This window comes from Prorops nasuta, unplaced genomic scaffold, assembly GCF_024137725.1.
Source record: "Prorops nasuta isolate Cenicafe-Biocafe unplaced genomic scaffold, Cenicafe_Pnas_1.2 PNAS00027, whole genome shotgun sequence".
In the NCBI taxonomy this organism is placed as follows: domain Eukaryota; kingdom Metazoa; phylum Arthropoda; class Insecta; order Hymenoptera; family Bethylidae; genus Prorops; species Prorops nasuta.
Window position 1 is genome coordinate 3,056,204 of NW_027116824.1, and position 18,954 is coordinate 3,075,157.

Sequence of the window (18,954 nt, forward strand, 5' to 3'; positions counted from 1 at the left end):
CTCGTTCGTTTCATGGCTACATCGCGTGACAAGATCGGAAGCGGAGACCCGACCCGCCCGCGCCGCGCCCGTTTCAAACACGTTGTCTCAAAGTCCCGGCAAATTTCCAAAGGAATTTGGGGCCTGCTCTGATTGGGGATCTACGGGTGTTCTAATCGTTTCCTACGTATATACTCTTCGTGGACCAACACGTAGCGAACTCCCATTTGCCAAAGTGATAAAGCTCCGACGATGTTTTCATCGAGAGCAATTTAATTCGTGAAAGCAGGAGACGCGGAGAGCAAGTTACCCAAAGGGAAACAAACCGGATCCCACGTATTTACGAGAAATTGAATTTCGCCGAGATGATAAAGAAATTTCAAATACGAATAAAATGTCGATATCCCATCTTCTCAGATTCCACTCTCCATGGCTTACAATATTTTCCAATGCATTTTCTCTGCTTCTCAATTGTATCTTGAGGCGAGTCACTGTGGTCTCTGTGTATTGGTCCTGCGCCGTTAAACGAACAGTTTCAATTGACAAGCATAGATAAATTTTTACAAAGGAACATTTCGTACATTTTACCAACAGAAACATTTATGAGAGTCACCAAATCTACGAATATAGTCGTTGCGTTTAACGGTACCATAGTGAGATAAGTGCATTTAAGTACAGAAAACCGATTTGGCTAGTTGACTCGCTAAATCAACCGACGATACTTCACCACCTATTATTTCATTGTTGCTAATGGTTAAGCGGGATTAATTTTACGATCATTTTATAACGAGCAATGAATAAATATAATCCTTCAATATTATACGATTTTGTCAGAACCATCCAAGTTTAATACTTACCGAGGTTCAAGTGCTTAGTAAAGGGGGGGAGTAAATTTATTTCAATTTTGTATTTCTGCTCTCTGTTATTTGTAGATACAGGTTTCATTTTGGCCAAACTTTAATAAATTCAATATCAGCTATCTCATACATTCTATATTATATTCAAATATACAGAAGTATATTATGTAATGAAATTGGAAAAAGACTGCGAAGTGTATCTCTGTTTATATTATTATATATTCAAAGCTATACCATCTTCAATTAACTGCAATAAACATACGGCATGCATTTGTAAAAAATTTCAAACGTTCTTAAATGCAAACTCATTATTCAGATATCTCAGTTGCTTTGACGTTTATTAATTTAAATTAAATGTACTAGGTGAGTGAGCATGCATAATAAGCAGAAGCAGTTAGCGGTTTTGCACTTCTTACAGTAGTGAAATTGGGCAGCAAAGCCATGAATATGCAACCATTTTAATGTCCAAGCTAAAAACGCAGCTACTAGCATATCTGAAAGAGCAGTCGGCATTGCCTTGTCCCTTTGGTATCCTCCTAAAGAACTTTCTCAACCTGGATTCCCGCAAGACGTGGATTCTTCAGCGTATTCACTTATTTTATCAGGAATTAGGAGAATGCAAGGATAATAATTAGTAGAGAGATTACTGACATGCTTCAAGTGACATTAATTATACCAAAGTTAAATATTCACTTTAATAGGGCCATCGATTAATTGAAATCTACATCAAATAATAAACTTTTTTGTTGGTCCGGCACCACCAAATGAGCTAACTTAATTTCGTAAGTCTTCTCTGATTAAAGAATTACGCTTGCTTAGTGACTAGGCTGCAATTTCAGTTAACAACAGTTTAAGAAGCATTAGCGCAGGAAGTGCATGGTTTAGAATGGAACATATACATGTATCTTTGTATTCCTTTTAGCAATTTATTTAAATACACTACTGAAATTGTATACCGAAAATAAATATTCTCTTCGGTAGTATAAAAGGAATCTATAAGAGAATTGACAAGAAGCTGCAACTTACCATAATCATCTTCGTAAAGAATCGCCACCTTGGTCCAGTTAAGAAATTCCATGATATCGTAGTAGGCATTATTGAGTAGAGTTTGTGCGGGGTATAGATTGATGCTGAACTCCTTCGCCTCTGTGTCCAGGTCCAGCCTGGCTTCCAAGTGCGGTATGTCCAACGCGTCGCATATGCTGTGAATGTGCTGACCCAGAATTGGGTCCGAAGGTCCAAACACTGCCTGTACACCATACTTAACCTGTTGACAGGCTGAAACAGTTTTATTGCATTTAATTTTACATGGAGATTTATCTAATCTATTGTGTTTTTATTTTGCAGATGAACACATTGGTCAAAAGTGCCGGGTTTTAAATTCATGATATTGGCAGCGTTTTTTACCTATTAAATTTCATCCCTTCGCGGTACACAAAGAACAATGGAAAAGGATCGATAAGAATGAAGGCGTGGGTGCGTCTAACGAGTAATGGATTCTTGAAGGACGAGATAATGGGATTTCAGCACCTCCATTACCATTTCGAGTTGTAAACGATATTACCGTCATTTTCTCAGTACTATAATGATGGGATTTTGCCTTTTGTGAATCAAAGATGATACGTCCACCAGTAAAACTGTTCAGCTACATTGTGAGATGGTGCAGAAATTAAATTACACGCTCATTTGTTTGATGAAATTAATTCATTTGTTTCAAAAGATGCAATCATTGATAATAATGTGACTATTTTGGTTTTAGGCTCGGGGCGAAAGTATTACTAGCTTCTGGCAGAGCATTTGATGTGTGATATGGTGTCTGAGAATGAAGGGAATTTAATCTGCGAATCGATAAAGTCATCCGAAGCTATCAAATGTTTTAGCTTCTAGAAGCAAATATTCAACCTGCATGAACTTTTTGCGAAATATTAAAGCTGATAACAACATTCTTGGTAATCGAAAAATTTAATTCTTGACTTGATGGAATCGGTGAAAACCAGCAGCTGGTATTGTTCTACCTGAAAATTTAAAGATGAACTTTCCATGACCAGGTTCTTCATACATTAGACTCTACTTAGCTTTAGATGATTCCCTTTTCTACTCGGTACATGTTTATAGTATTTATTTAATATTCAGAAATGTTTTGTAAAAAGTTTATAGTTGTAAATATTATTTTAATTCAATAGAAGACTTGATTTTTGTATTTGTGCAATTTAAAGATCCATGAATCTTTCAAAACATGTAAATTGTTTGTTTTGCAATTATACATTTAACGACGGGAAAAAGGTAGAAAATTATTGTAAAAGTAAAAAGTGTATATACAGTTTTGTTCTTATGGTATAAGTTGATTTGCCTTTTGGAATGTGAAATAATGGTTTAAAAGATTTATATTGCGAAAGAAAATATTATTCGGGTTCAGTGAACTAAAGCTTTAATGGTTGTGGCTGAGTAACGCAGCATCTTGGGAAATATCTGCATCGATCTTTTCAATCATCATAATTAAACTTATATCGGAAAAAGTAGATTTGAGAATTGTTTAAGAAAATGATTTTAACGATGCGATTCCAATCTCGTCTCATCCCCCCGCAAACCTTCGACTTTAGAAGATCCATCGTTATACCTCCGAATCACGAACATTATAATTATCGCAGCCTTTCCATTCGAATTTTTGTGAGAATAAATATCGCGCGTATTTCTCTCGCTAATTCAGATCGTTCAATACTGGCAATACCGTGACTAAAAGGAAGATTTCGTCAGGGTCAATGCCATTTCGTTTAGCGAGACACATAACAGTTTCGAAAACACTTTGCGAAGTTAGAGTAGTCGTGGACTTTCCGAGAATTTCAGCACTATGCGAGAAAAAGTATTGTGAGAACTTTCCTAAAGACTTAAGAGGAATTTCATGTCAAATGCGAGCCATCCGGAAGATCAATTCGACTTTATTTTGAATTCTGCTTCGAAGACTCGACAACGTCGGAAGCTGGTTTGATATATTCGGATGAGGATAGTCTGGTTGAAGCTTAAGTTATTTTAGCAAAGTAACAAGGTAAAGAACACGAATATAAGTAAAAGTATATATAGATACTATAAATATTATATCGAATACATTGAGACACAAAAAGACAAACTATATAATCGAAGATGAGTTTACTTGAAATAAATTTCACGTTGCTGATAATGCTTTTCAAAACTCAAGGGTCTTAACGCGATAATTCTGGTGGCATGAGCCGTGGGACTTTGGTGAGATGAAAACCACGCCCACGGCTTCTCATTAATTACAATTTTAAAGTGTCGAACCGTCCAATGTAGAAGCTACAATTTATACTGCTGAGAAGCTTCGTCTACGGCTAGACGAAACTTGCCAGCTACTCAAAACGCAGTTATTAATTGGTCATAATCGTGCATTTCATACTTCCTTTTACAGGCCTTTGAAAAGGCCTTTGTCTTGATTTTACGGTCCAGTGACTCGAAATTGCTGTTGCGGTAAAGAACGAAAAAGGGGAATTACGCGTATTTTCTCAAAGAAATTTAAACCTTTAAAAATAGTCGATTTTCAAAAGTCATCTGGAACGTTAACTTTTATTTTCAACTATCCATTCCAAGTTTAATCATATATTAAGTCAGTTAGGAATTGAAAAAACTCACACACTCTCTGTATACATATAAACAATGTATAAAATTAAATCTATATATAGTATATTTTAAAAACTATATTTCATTCTGAATAATAGTTGGCGTAATATTATATCTATAATTAATTAAAGCAGGTTGAACTTAATTTTAATGATTATTAAATTTGTACGTAGGAGCATTTTGAAATATCTCTTTTATTATATATCCGAAGCAAGCTAGACAGTGCTTGGTATATAACATTATTGATATATAGTAAATAGACAATTCTCTTTGATCAATTCTTTCTTCGATTCATCGTGTATAGGAGAGAAACCGATTGAACGCCGAATATATTATCGTATATATTTATATGCATGTGTCGAAAAGAGACATCTGCTTCGTTTCCGTCGATTTTGGTTTTCCATCGGGTCTCTCTAGTTTGCGTTTTACTCTTTCTCCTGCCTCACCATCTTTTCTCAGCTTATTCTCGGACAGCTTGAAATCGACTTTCATAGGAAATGTACTTTAGTACCAGAGAGAAAGAAAGTGATGGGGAAATAGAGATAGCTCGGAAGAATTCGAGTCCAAGAGAAATGAAATTCAACGTAGAGCAGACAAAGCTATTAAAAGCATGCTTTCCTTAAAAAGTTTTAGCAGCCAGCATGTGTATAGATGTACTTAATCGGTATAGCTTAATATACATCGTTATTGCAATGTTAAATCAAGCTTTAATTTGCTCACAATTATTTGCAGTTATACCATCAATTATTGACGCATGAAAAGTGCTGCCATTGATAATCAGACAAGGCCTAACGTGCTTCTCGTATAATTTAACATGGTAGAGGTATATAGGGAGTCGTTTTACGTTAAGCAAAGTTTAAATTACACGGCAAGCGAGCGAGCAACCACGGTCGTCGACTCCAAATTAAACTGCGACCAAAGGCGCCAGCCGCTTAAGTTCCAAGTCAAACCGTCGGAATCAGCCTTAAGCCCCATTATTTACACATTTCACGGTCTACTTATATCTATTTATTTTATTCTATATAGAGAATCTTTAAACTGGCAAGAAATCAATCGATGAGAGGAATTAGAATTAATCATGCAACTACTGGAATCTGCAGTGTATTGCAATAACGCGCCCAATTCTTTTTATCATTAAAATAATTTTCACAGCGACACTTATATATCCTTCTCACAGTAATAATATATCCAAACTCGAGCTCCTTCATTTTGCCCTCTAGAATAATAGATGGTCCTGTTATGAAGGAAGAATCGAACTTATATAGAAATCTTTCCGTTTTGTAATAAAGTTCGAGTATTTGTGGTGAAAGTAATTCTGCAGAAACTGACTTTCCAAGTATATTCCCTTCCTTTGTAAATACGACTATTTCTCTCGAATAATAAAAGTGATGAAAAATCTTCTATAAAGAATGAGGATGCGAAGGGAAGTGAGAATGTGTTTAAATTACTAAATGGTGTCTAGAAAGTCTCTGGGTATAAACTTGGATAATCAAAATAGATATTTCTTAAATTACTTTATCTCGGGTAGGTAAAAGGTATATATTCTTTTCAAGGAGAAGAAAAAAAGAATCGGTTTATTTCTTAAAAGAAATTGCAGTCTTATATATATACAGTACTATGTAACTAGAAAGCTTGAATTTTTTAGGAGCTTAACGAGAGTGAGATCCAAGGATTTGCAGGCTTTCCGAGGCAGCTTTTTTCCCGCGTATCTTCAGTAGAAAAGTTTAAAGGAGCCGGAGGCACTTGTGATAGGAACTATCGGAAATTCCGGTATTCGGAAACGACTGCAGCCTGATCCCCGAGGTTGGTCTGCTCGAGTGACTTCCTGGAGAAGGGCTTATGCCCTCGGGATGTCCGTGACAGAGCCGCGAGGTTTCCACGCGGATGATCGAAGATCGAGCACCCTGCAAGGGAAAGGAGTGCCACTCGTGAAAGGTATTGAGAGGGTAGGGGAGGCGGCCATGAGCTTGAAGAGCTCCACTTGAACACGTGACGTGACGTTGCTCTTGTCCTCACTTCGATCGTTGAAATATATACATACAGTGTGGCATCCTTCTTCATCTTCATAAACTTGTCATGCATATATGTATATACATCCGATATACCATTCCTTCGTGTCTAGTCCCTTAAAGTCATCGTGTCAAGGATGAGTCTAGCAAGAAGCTTAAAAGATTTCCAAAACTCTTGGCTTATTAACGACTTATTATACCTAGATATTATACGCGATATCTCACAATATCGCGGCAATGTGTGTAGAAGAATATCTCGAAAATAAACCTATACAATGAGAAATTATCGATGATAGAAAAGCGTATCGTTGTGGAAAACCGGAAGTATGATGACCACGCTAGCACATACTACGTGTGTATAACCATAAAAATCTGAAGAGCCGGAGCCAGTACACTGATAACGCTTTATGCGAAACAAATGGCCGTGCAAGAGCACCCGTCAGCGAAACCATACAGATGCATAACGTACGTCACGATCCATTAGCATCCTTTCGAACAAAAATTCATTCGGAGATTCGTGTGTGTACGTGGTTATATCGATCTGTATATCGAAAAGCTTATCGTTTTTACAGCGTTGGTTCACATTTATTTTACCTCGAATCTTACCATATTAAAATTATTTCTACGTATATAATGGGATGGAATATTATTACGATGTAAGACCAGATATAAGTTTCTTCTCTCATAAAATCAAATATTCGCCAAAAGGTTTGAAAAATACTTTCAAACTATTTTTAGCGATAGTCTAAGATAGCTTTACAGGAAAGTTCTGGCTCCTTTCTAAGCATAAAAGTACAATACTCTTTTAGACATTTAGTGCGTGCAAGCTTACAAGCCTCTTTTTCTGATGATACTATTGAGAACGTTGCTCCATTTTGTAGCAAAGATAAAAATCTTTAAATTCATTTCATGCTGCAAGTACGATATTAAAAATAACGTATTACTTTTTCAAAGTTTTCAACTCTTAGGAAAAATTACTACATTTTCTAGATATTATCTTTTTCGCACACACACATTTTTAGAATTATCATTTTAAGTGAAATTACACGTTTCCATTAGTGCGATAAATTTAATGAAATTGCAATTTTTAAAATGATGTCGTGGTTTTTGAAAAATAATCGAAAAAGTGGACAGCATTGACCTGACGTTTTCTGGCACTATGCCATTCCTCGGACCATCCCTAGAAATAATCGTTCGTTAGGTTTTGAGCTGACTAACGAGAAGCTAGATCACGAGAAAAATGTTTTCGCTGATCCCCCCAACGTAACTCTGAAAAAGTGTTAAAAGTTTTCCGTAAAAACTATACTTTAGATATTCGTATTTGGAGTTGCATGTGAACCCATTAATGTCTTTGGTAAAATACGAAAAGTGAATTTTCACGCGCAGAGATTTACAGCTATCGCGGGCATTCATTAAAAATATTCTCTCGAAGAAATTAAACTTTTTTCTCAACTATCTTTTGTGATGAGTGGCGAGGGATAAAACACGCGTATATTTATTACTTTATGAATTATATATCACACTCGACACGTATATATAATATAAATATTTCGTTATACTCATTATTAACTGAGAAATTGTCCTTATATACTTATGTTACAAGTACCATACGTACATTGTTATCAGAGCTGTCGATAAAGGTTCATACTACTTCAACGTATAATCATAAATCTTATGGAAATTTATGCAGATATTCGAAAATAATATACTTTTATTTAATGCTTACAAATGTTTCAAGTTAAGGTGACAATAGAAATGAATTTAAGCTTACCCTTCTTCGACGCGTGGAAAGAATCATCTTTGGGTACGTATTGAATATCGTACTCGAGGGTTGTCTTTGGCAAAATGACCTTGTCTTTGTTGATCTTGTATACGGCGTACTTGAAGGCCAACTCCGTACTGCTATCCTTTTGGTCATGAGTGAATATGGCACCTGCAGGCATATTAAACGACGATGGCATCAGTTCAAGTAAGTTTAGTTAAACTACTTAGCCTAGTTTAACCCAGTGCAGCCATATGTTTGCTGAGATCATTTATTTACGAATGTGAAAGTTCATATGATTATTGAGTTTAAGTTGTATACCTAAGCTTATTGCATTTAAGTTTTTCTCTTTAATAGACATGGTGCGCGGAACCAGGGTACTTTTAAGGAATTATTTTTATTCTTCACCGATGTTTTCAATGAAAAAAGAACTTTGATTATTTATCGCGAATTCATTTAGATTTGCATTTTAAATTGTCCTACGCACAACGACAGTCTCTTTCAGCTTCCCTCTTTACTCCCTTGATAGGTAAAGGAGATTCCTTTATTAATTCCTGATCGATGCCCTCGAATTCATTTAAGCCAAAAGTAAACGATGTCAAGGATTGTCAAACTGTGTTGCGCCCTCGGAAATGGAGAGTATTTCTTTACAATGCTCTTGTAAACATATGGGTTAAAAAATGAGACAGCAAATGATAAATGTTGTTTGTCAGAAAGTTAAAAATAATTAATACGTATGTTTGTTCTTTAATATTGTGTACCTTCTCTCACCTCTCTCTCTCTCTCTCTCTCTCTCTCTCTCTGACACACACTCAGTGAACGCGACGATAGGTTGTGAAAAAGAAGTAGATTTATAGGTTAAAGCACTTCATTTAATATACATGTTTTCATCCTAACATGCCAGAAGTTATTTGCTTAAACAGAAGGTTAGGTAGGACATTGAGATTGATCTGTGGTACTGAGCTAGTAACAAGGACGAGGCTGTGACCGATAGCCGACGGCAAAATGCTAAAAGAGGTAAGAGTATGGGACATTTAAGATTAAGGCCATATGCAGATTACCATCTAGAGAAGTGAATGGACATTTTTGATGAAAAGCCTTATGGGTACAAAGAAAACAGTAAGAGATTTTACTTATACAATGTATAGTCTCTCTTACTGCTTAAGCGTAATACTCAAGGCTTGCTTCGGTTATTTTAGATAAAGAATTCAAGCATCAAGCACAGTGTGTTAGGTATAGGCCTTGGGAATCTTTATCTCAGCCATTTATCCCAGATCACCATTCTTCCAAAAGACCGAACCCTTTTTTTCAAGCATTTCTTCCATGACAGAGTCCCAACATCTAACAAGCTACACAATTTCTCCACTGTTTTCATCTCCCACTTTTATGAACATTATATATCGTCCTCTCGCTGCTATTATATAGACGAATAACCCAATCGATTGATCAAAAACTACAAAGATAAAACGGCTATGTTAGCTGCCTATTAAATTTATAAACGGACTGTTCAATCGAGTATTACGCATTGTCCTCTCTTGCTGCGTAGTTTCCATTTTCTCCTTTTTCCCGCCGTTAAGACCTTCCTTTCAGCTCGTCAGTGCTTCTTAGCTCTTTACGCAGTATTTATTTTTTCTAATGAACCAGAACTTGAAGAAATTGTTTTACAAGCGATTCGTGTGATTTATTTTCTTCGCACGCGCGAATTCGCGTCTCTCGCTTCTTTCGTTCAATTACTTTGACAAAGTTGTAAGTGAACGTTAAACATAAGATGAGTCGTAGTTAGAGAAATAAATGAAAGAGAAAATTATGAGATAGAGAAGAGGAAGAAATTTGGGTAGATCTTCCGGCTGCCGCATCCGAATAATCGTAATTCAATGAGAAAAGTTAATAGAACGAAACGAAACTGTGCTCGAGCCTGCCAATTAGATTTTCCAGCGACGGGGTGTTGAAGGGATAAGGGTTAGGTTATCGGCAAGTACCGAGGGAAGAGTCTATACCTTTCCATACGTACCAACTTAGCCCCAGGAACCAACTACTAACTTTCTTCCTCTGCGATGGTCATTAACGATTGCACAAAGTTAGCGCGCTGTTCACATTGTCAGAGAAACGCGCGACTAGGACTAAAATTACTACCAACCGCTGTATTCATTCAGCTTATTTACTCGTAAAATAATTTTAATTACGATTATACTTTCTACGACTATATAAATATGCATATTACATCTACGACACTTGCTCTGCTACCACAGATTACACTAAACTCCAAAGGTATTGTGTAAACAATAAGCGTATTTATATTATATGCAAACGAATGCAAAAATTACGAAATATTTATTCATTGAAATGTAAAATTTGCTTTATTAATGCAGAACTAACGCGCGTGTTATTCTACAGTTATACATATACCTGTGTAACCGAAGCAAAAATGATTTTTATTATAAATCCCCCTTGTATTGTAAATAATTGCATGTTTAAGTGACATGTGGATGAATTGTTTATTGTTAATTTATTTCCTCATTATCTCCGCGTTCCAATTGTCATCGGCTCGCTGGCTAATAAGCGTGGATGCTCCTTTTTCTGACTCGATGTGATTGCTTTATCAGGTATACGTATATAGATAAAAGTTGACCATGTGGAGCTATAAAGCAGTAAAGTGAATTTAAAACTCCCCTTAGATCTTACATAGAATTGCCAAAACTTTGTGGCTAGAACACTCGTTTCCACTCGGAATGGAATTGACGAATTGTCATGCTTTTCAAACTTGAAGTGTGTCAGACATTTTATGGCAAAGTCACTTTTGCAGTTGAAATGTGTTGGCAAGAGTATACCGCTATAATAAATCATAATGGAAGTAGGGGCACTCGCGTTAACCAGCAATTATTCCTGAATTATAGTACATATTTCTATTTAAGAGACAAGAAGAGTTGTAACTTAGTTTAGTTTCTGTTGGAAGACGATGAACAGTCCATTTTTCAAGTTGACCATAAAATATACTCGCGAAGAACCATTTGACTCTCTGTGTACCAAAGTTGTAGCGTAGTGTGTACAAGTACACAATGAGCTGCTGACATATCTTCAGTATAGCATTGTTTCTCGCTAATTTACTTAATCTTGAAAGACTAATTACTTCTTTCTCGCAATATATATATATATATATATATATATATAGCGTCAAATTGTTAATTTATGACTGGAAACACTCAGTCCGATTAGAGTATTTTATAAGACTGTAAAAGTACAAGGAGGGTACAAAACTACGTACAATGGGCGTATATAAGAACACGAGAAGCAAGTTCTATAGAAAAGGAGCAATTCCTGAAAGTGAAGTAAAACTTTTTTCGTCCAACTTTCTCGTTCGATCTTAAGATTATACGGACGGTTAAAATGTCTGTGGGTTCATGGTGAAGTTTAAAATAGGAAATAGTTAGTAAAGAGCTGCTTTATTTTTTTCTTATCGATCCTTTATTAATAAATTGCATATCAGGGGTCGCCGCCAAGTACCACTCACTTTTCTCGCGATTACAAAGCATATCGGTGCAGCTCGTTTATTATTAAATAAGCGTCATTTAAAACTTGGAGGAATCTATAGAAAACGGTCAGCTGATAGTGTCGCGTACCGTGCCCATTACGTCAGAATCGCTTTCGCACGAATTGCATAACCCTAATTCGATCTGATCGAAACCGTAGTGGTGTGAGTTAGTGCCAAACGGTTTCTAGGACGGATTTCCTATTTCGAAGCACGGTTATCGAATAAAATCAATATAGCTAGTTTGCAAGATATGACTGGATCATACATTGTATTCATTTAACCAATTTCCCAGCATTAAAGAGAGATTCTATTAGCATATATGTATATAGAAAGCTGAGTTTATCAGTCTGACATTTGATTTTGGTAGAGATTTTCAGCATTGAAGCAGAAAGGCAAATATAACTATCGAGATAGACTCTATCTTCCTTTGAACGATCGTAAATTTTCGATTCCAGCGTAATTATTTCATTTTCATGCTTAAATTACATGTTGAAATTAATGAAGGTGAAATACGGAGTCCACAAAACTGCTAACGGGTGTAGCTTGGAATTTGTGCATTGTGTAATTAGAGAAGCTGCATGTATCTAGTTTTATGAAACACTAACGAATGATTAAGCCAATGTAATCTGTTAGTGGTTCGCTGCTTCAAATTGAGAATGCAGAGAAATTTGAAGCCGATGGAATGAAAATTCGGACTAGTCCAATCGGCTCTCTCGAGCCTAAATACCTCCAAATTAAACTCATTAACGAGGCAGCAGTCGTGCTGTTGCGAGGTTTAACGAAATGCGTTTCAAGCAACGGCCACTCTGTCACGTGCAGATAAAGCACGTGTATGCGAAATTTTCATCAGCAAGTTATGCTATTAACAGCATTATTTGTTCTGTTCTCGACTTTCTCCAGCTTCCGCAGTAGCCAATGAATAACAATAAAATAAAAAAAGCATATTATAAAAGCATATCATAAAATGAAAACGGATTTCAATCATTGAAGAGCTTTCCAGCAAAACCGCCACGAATAAATCCATTTTTATGAAAATCATGCAAGATCAGTGGCGGATATATTATTGCTTAATTTTTGTTAAAGTGTATACATTATTGTATAGATCGAGCGGTCTTTTTTAACACACAACCGAACAAATAAAATTTAATAATAACGTTGTAACCGCGCGATATATTCGCACTATAACTAGAACATACATATACTTTCAAAGAAATGTATACTTATATTCAGTTTTACTCCAGAGCTCCTCGATCGAACAAGTGTCTTTATTTCATAAGTGGAATAATATATAGCTTGATTGATAAGAAAAAACAGAATTGAATATATTTTCCATTCCAACGTTAATCTTAAAGAATCCTTTTGACCCTGAGAACGCGTCGCTGTTCCGATGGTGACTCTCATGAATACTAAATAAAAATTCAGGAAATTCCATTCCTTGGTGCTATTTTAAAATTGTATGAATTATAAAATGTAATATGCAATCGAAGATTCGAGCACAAAAACTTGTTCAATTTTAATCCTTATAAGATGACCTTAACATAACACGTAATTAGATCAAATCTGCTTTATATTCGTTGAAACTTGGTTAAAATTTTTGGAGAATTTTCAAGCACTGTAGTTTGAAGAAAATGAAAAGTTAGGAGAGAATCCATAATCAATTAAAAGTTTAGGGCTACTTATAATTTATTTCACCGACAAAAAGAGAAAGGTTTTTCAGTGTATATTCGAGGCGCGCGCGCGCGCATATACGTATCATCATTCTATTGTAATAATTTTACATAATAAAGAGGGAAATGATATTTCCCCTCGAAATAAATTTCGAGGCCTAAGATGTATAATTAACTAAATGGCTCTATTATTGCCTATAAGAATTTAGAATAAAATTAGTATAAACGTTTATATTATATGTATATAACTGCATGAAAACTGTAGATTTATATAAAATCGTAATTAAGGTGCTGATTGAGAGTGGTAGGAAAAATTGAATAAATAGAATAGGAAGAAATGTGAATTATTTATCATATTTGGAAAGACGCACAGAGTGGTAAAGCTCGATATTCGTAGTGAAAAATTCAACGTAGCATTGAGAAAATCTCCTTTCCTTAAGCAAGAAGCTTACCAGCAAATCAGACTTTCATGAATGTTAATAAATATTTTCTTTGGTCAATTTACAAACGGAGACGCATCTCATTTGGTCTATATTGTCTTGTTACCGGCGCGGCGCGTGGAATCTCCCCGGGTGGAAAATTTCCATCGATCACCTCCGCACCTCCGGGGCTCTGTACCGCGCGCACAGTCTTCGTGTCGGAGGGTCTCCCTCGGTTCTTCGGTGAGCCGAAGAGCGTCGTCTAGTCGAGCTTTATTGACATCATTTTCCAAGTCTCGGTGGTGCTGGTTGATCGTCTAAAGAGCGTTGAACGGATGGGTGCATTATGGTCGCGCGGCGCACCTGCGAACTAACATTGCATCGCATCGCATCGCATCGCATCGCATCCCGCTCTGCTTGCAATGCACCTGCAAACCATTGGGACGAATGTACCTTTGAATAATGCAACGAGGCCCGAAGTTGGATTAACGTGACCATCCAGGTTTCCTAAGTAAACTGGAATACGCGCATTTGCACCAGTATATGAGGCAACTATCTACCTAGGCTATAAGCGTAATAATGTCATTGCACCCTTGGGTCACGGGACGAGGCCTGTGGCACTCGTGATAATGCGTCGGGATTGCATCCAGTTTACACCTATACAAATATACATTAGACATATACTCGCATAATACTAATGGATTCGCTCAAATTTAAGACTGGCAAATTATGCGAAGCTTAAACTATTTGCCGGAAGAGCTTCGCTATCTCATTCGCGAATGTTATTTAAACATTTTTAGCCTTTCCAGCAGAGATGTACCAAAAAGCAAACCGAGAGAGCCAGCTAAATTTTCAACTGTTATAATTTCCATTGAATATTTGAATCAATGTGAATAATTTGATGCAAGTGTAAGCCCCGGGAAGTAATTGCTTTCGTAGTAATAATATTATTGGATCTCGAAACGGAAATCGAGATTATAGACGAAATTATTCGCTTAAGCTTACCTGTGGTACGTTGATTTAGAGAATGGAGCTATCCTTTTTTATCTGTTAAACCGTCGAAAATGCAAAGAGTGAAAACAGATCTTTGTTAATTGGTAATATGGAAGAAGCGTATCGTTATAAACTATTGGATAGGATAATATATGGTACTTGCTAATTTAGGGTAGTTACATTTATTCTTATATCATTATGATTCATTGGAAAAACACGAAATTTATCTTGGAATATTTTTAATGTATAGTTGATTTAAAAATTGCAGTATAATTATCATTTTATTATCGCGATTTTCTGTAAAATACATTCGATCAGGTATATACCTATAATGAAAGGCAAATATACACACGATAAATGTTATTATTTAGTAAACGGAACAATAGATGCCACAAATGGAAGGAAATACGAAACATGTTTGATGTAACGCTGCATGGTGACGCAGTTAACATTTTGCAACTTGAATTAAAATATTGATAAAATCCTGCGAGGTAATAATCGTTGTTTGTGTGTGCAAATATATATGAGATATTTAAAATAATTTTATAGGCGTATATATATAGTATATATATATATATATAGAGAGAGAGAGAGAGAGAGAGAAGCGCAAATTTACTTGGACTATCATGACGATAGCAGTGGAGTAAATCTATGATTAATGCGTCAGTTAGATCTGAATAGAAGGAAGAGCTAGAGCCTATGGCTGCAAAGTTGCGTCTTCTGAATGGTTTTCTCTCGAACGACATTAAAGACAACTACTTGCTAATGATTGTACCTCGGTAGGTATTTATGTGTGGAACTGTCCCCGTATTTAGACAAGCCTCGTAGCCGACAGGTTCTAGACAGTGAAATTTCCTTGGTTAATAGTATCAGTCGGCACATTAGCGAAGTTGGAATGGCTTAGGTTAGCTGGGTTTTCGATTATACCACCGTATTAAATGGAACGTATCTAATCGCTAAAATGCTATACGAACGTGTACGGTTTACGAGAGAAATATTCCAAGCTATGTAACCAATTAAATTCCAGATTTCGCAATAGCAGCTCCATACTCCATCTGTGTTTGGGGTTTTCATACATCTATAATTATCAATTTTTGCATAACACTATATGTATATATCTATATAGTAACCTGTATTTAACGCGGAAATCACTTATGAGTGTCAACGTAATTCTCAGATATTATAACAATAGAGTCCGTAGGTGTTGAATCGAATTAGCATATATCTGCAAATAATTGAAGTGAAAATATTGAAAAATAACTTTGCTAAAGTCTGTGGCTAACAGTTACGACTGGGAGTTTGGGAAACTAGTTTAAGTCGAGGAAATATAGTTGAAGGTGTGCGAGTTGCCTTCAAAGTAGCTTCGGCAGGTTCGCGAAGCCTGAGCTACGTTCGATTCTACTGAAAAGCAGGTTTTCCAGGCACGTGATGACGGGTAATTTCCAAGGTGAATGTAGGAGGCAACGGCCACGTGAAACGACAACAGAATTGTAACGCGAAGCTGTTACACACGCGAGGGTGTACATAGGTGTACTACGAGGAATAAGGCGAGGGTTTCCAACGGAGCAAAGACCAAAGTCAGATGGAGAATTAAGGTTTGAATCGCGCGCGCAAGAAGTAGCTACGTACAGCGAGAGATAACACACAAACCTTTGACAAGGGGTGCACAAGGGTCAACGCTCTGGCATTCCTCGCTGGCAAACATCCAATTCTATCTCTTAAGCACGATGTACCTATACATTTACTGTTTTTCACCAATTTTCTGCAAATACGTTCAACAAGATAATGCAAAGTATCCGTTATCCAATTGGTTCTTGAAAGCCCTCGTCAAATACCAATCAGGCTTTTAAGAAGCCAAGTCAATCGACAACTACAAATTCATGCATGCTATCTCAATTTATTTTTAATTCTTCGAATATACGAGATTCCCACGTATTCAATTTTTTAAAGTAATTTTTTACCATAGTTGCCTCTATATACCTCTGCCTTCTCTCTGCACACGTTTCATTGCAATAGCCTGGACAAAATTGGAAGGTCGATCAATGCCTCAGAAAAAAGTTTCAGCGTAATAAAATTGTATCGTAATGAAGTTTCGAGCTCTGGTCAAATCTAATTTTTCCTTGTATGTATCTGACTGCCATAAAAAGACACCAGGATTTGAATGAAAATTACAGAAACGGATAACTGAATCGAGCAGCATTTTCCAAAGCCTGAAAACTGCATTTTATCGACATTGCATGACCATTTGGAAATTATAAAATTGATAAGATTTATAAGAAAAAGGTGGGATATGTATATATACATATATATATAGGGAGGAATTAATTTCAGAGTATAGAAGAATAGGATTTCAATCTGTGGAATAGGTGCAATGATTTATGGACTCTGCACGCGCTCCAGTATATGTATATGTCATTGTTGCGGCGGGTGTTGATAGGGGATTGTGCTGCAGTTGTTGTAACAATGCTCGTAGTGTCGTCGGCTCCTCGCGCGCCGCGATAAGAGCCGAGGAGATGACAGCTAGTGGCGAAGGTAGTCGAGGGAAAAAAGATGATTTAATACGCGCGAGCAATTTTCTATGGGGCAATCGCGCGAGATCTTTGGGCAAGCGGAGGAATAGAGTCAGAGATATCCGGTGGGTTCAGGGCTAGTTGACTGAAGCCCCGTGTGTAATCGCATTACGCCCCTCGTGTATAGCTCTCATTACACCCCCGGCGCGGCACTCCATCATCCCCACCGATGCGGGTGCTGCATGCTTGGAACGAGGCTTTGTCATTAAACCTAGAATTCGATAGCCGAGCGCCATGCCGAGCAAACCTCTCGGTTCTGCTCCTCCTACACTCTTACTCTTCGCTAACTTTATTCGGCCTTATCAAGGACAATCCCTCTGAATACCCAATGAGATTATAACACTGAAATGCTCTGCTAGTGCTTTATAACTCACTGATAATTATATATTCATTCCTTTCAACTTTACTCCAATCAACCTGACTGGCTTAACATTTTGCATAATTCCAACAAGACACTGTTGTTAAATCCTCACGATTAAAGTCATATTTAAACTATATCTATATCTACATGTAATTCTCCTTGCACATAATTATGAAGATTTAATTAGCGGCGCGATCATGAAGCACTTTTGAAACTTTCCATTATTTGAAAATTATCAGTGTGTGTACCGGCCTATATATGTATACATACCCCCGTATTAAGATGCACGATTGACTCGTTTGTTAATATACATATAGCAATTTATCACCATAGTTTTAAACAACTATGCGAACGCGTCATGGTGCTGCTAAACTAAATATCACCCATTTACCGACATGAACGCGCATCCTCGACAGCAGCTCGCTGATAAGAGAGCTGCTAAAAGCGTCGAGCCAGCTCTCATTGGCTCAAACTGGCTGTACTCCTATATGACAACTTTGGTAATAGCCTGTACGATTGTTCTACATGCTTCTCTATCGATCCAACCAAGCCGATCCTCGTGGTATGTGCGCTCTATCTATTTCTATTACTTTTTTCTCTCTCACAAAAGTATTACATGTAAATCGAAATCTCCCTTTTCTAATGGAGCGTTGCAAATAAATCACCGAGAAAAAATGCCGCTCTATTATTCTGATAAATCTTTAATTATTACTATCTCTATAATATAATAATGTTTCTTATTTTGACTGTATTTATGAACACCACATTGTGTGTGTGTGTGTTTTATTTTTGCTATACACATCTATAAAGTTACCCCATGTATCATTATTTATTTTTTAGTAGATGCAATCTTCGATGCTGGGAAACGCTTAAAGAGTGATTTTCGTAAGATTTATTCTTGAACGGTTTATCCGAGCTAAGCGTACGCGAAAATACCATGTTTGACTACTCAGGCTGTAAAACGGCACTCACCTTTTGCATTTTAACTGCGTCGCGTGTGTTATTCGTATAGGTCATAGGCATACGATGAGGAGTTTGGTGCGGAAGGGATATGTGGCATAGCTAGGTTGGGTGAGGAGCGGGGACGAGAACGGGGACGGGACGGGGGTGTCTGGAAGGAAGCCAGAGGGGGTTTCTGCGCTGGATAACGCGTCAAGGCGAAGTGAATTACGGGCTCT

At 36.8% G+C, this 18,954-nt stretch overlaps 1 protein-coding gene across 4 annotated transcripts in view; it reads right to left on the minus strand.

Annotated features, from left to right (window-relative positions):
- The window catches only part of LOC136782503 (glutamate receptor ionotropic, kainate 2-like), a 72,576-nt gene that overhangs the window by 39,032 nt on the left and 14,590 nt on the right, over positions 1-18,954 (minus strand). For all 4 annotated transcript variants that reach the window (XM_066741966.1, XM_066741964.1, XM_066741963.1 and 1 more), the window contains exons 3-4: positions 8,247-8,408; positions 1,863-2,114 (exon numbers count right to left, since the gene is read on the minus strand). In XM_066741966.1, the coding sequence (XP_066598063.1) occupies positions 1,863-2,114; positions 8,247-8,408 (414 nt within the window). The remainder of the gene's footprint in view (positions 1-1,862; positions 2,115-8,246; positions 8,409-18,954) is intronic.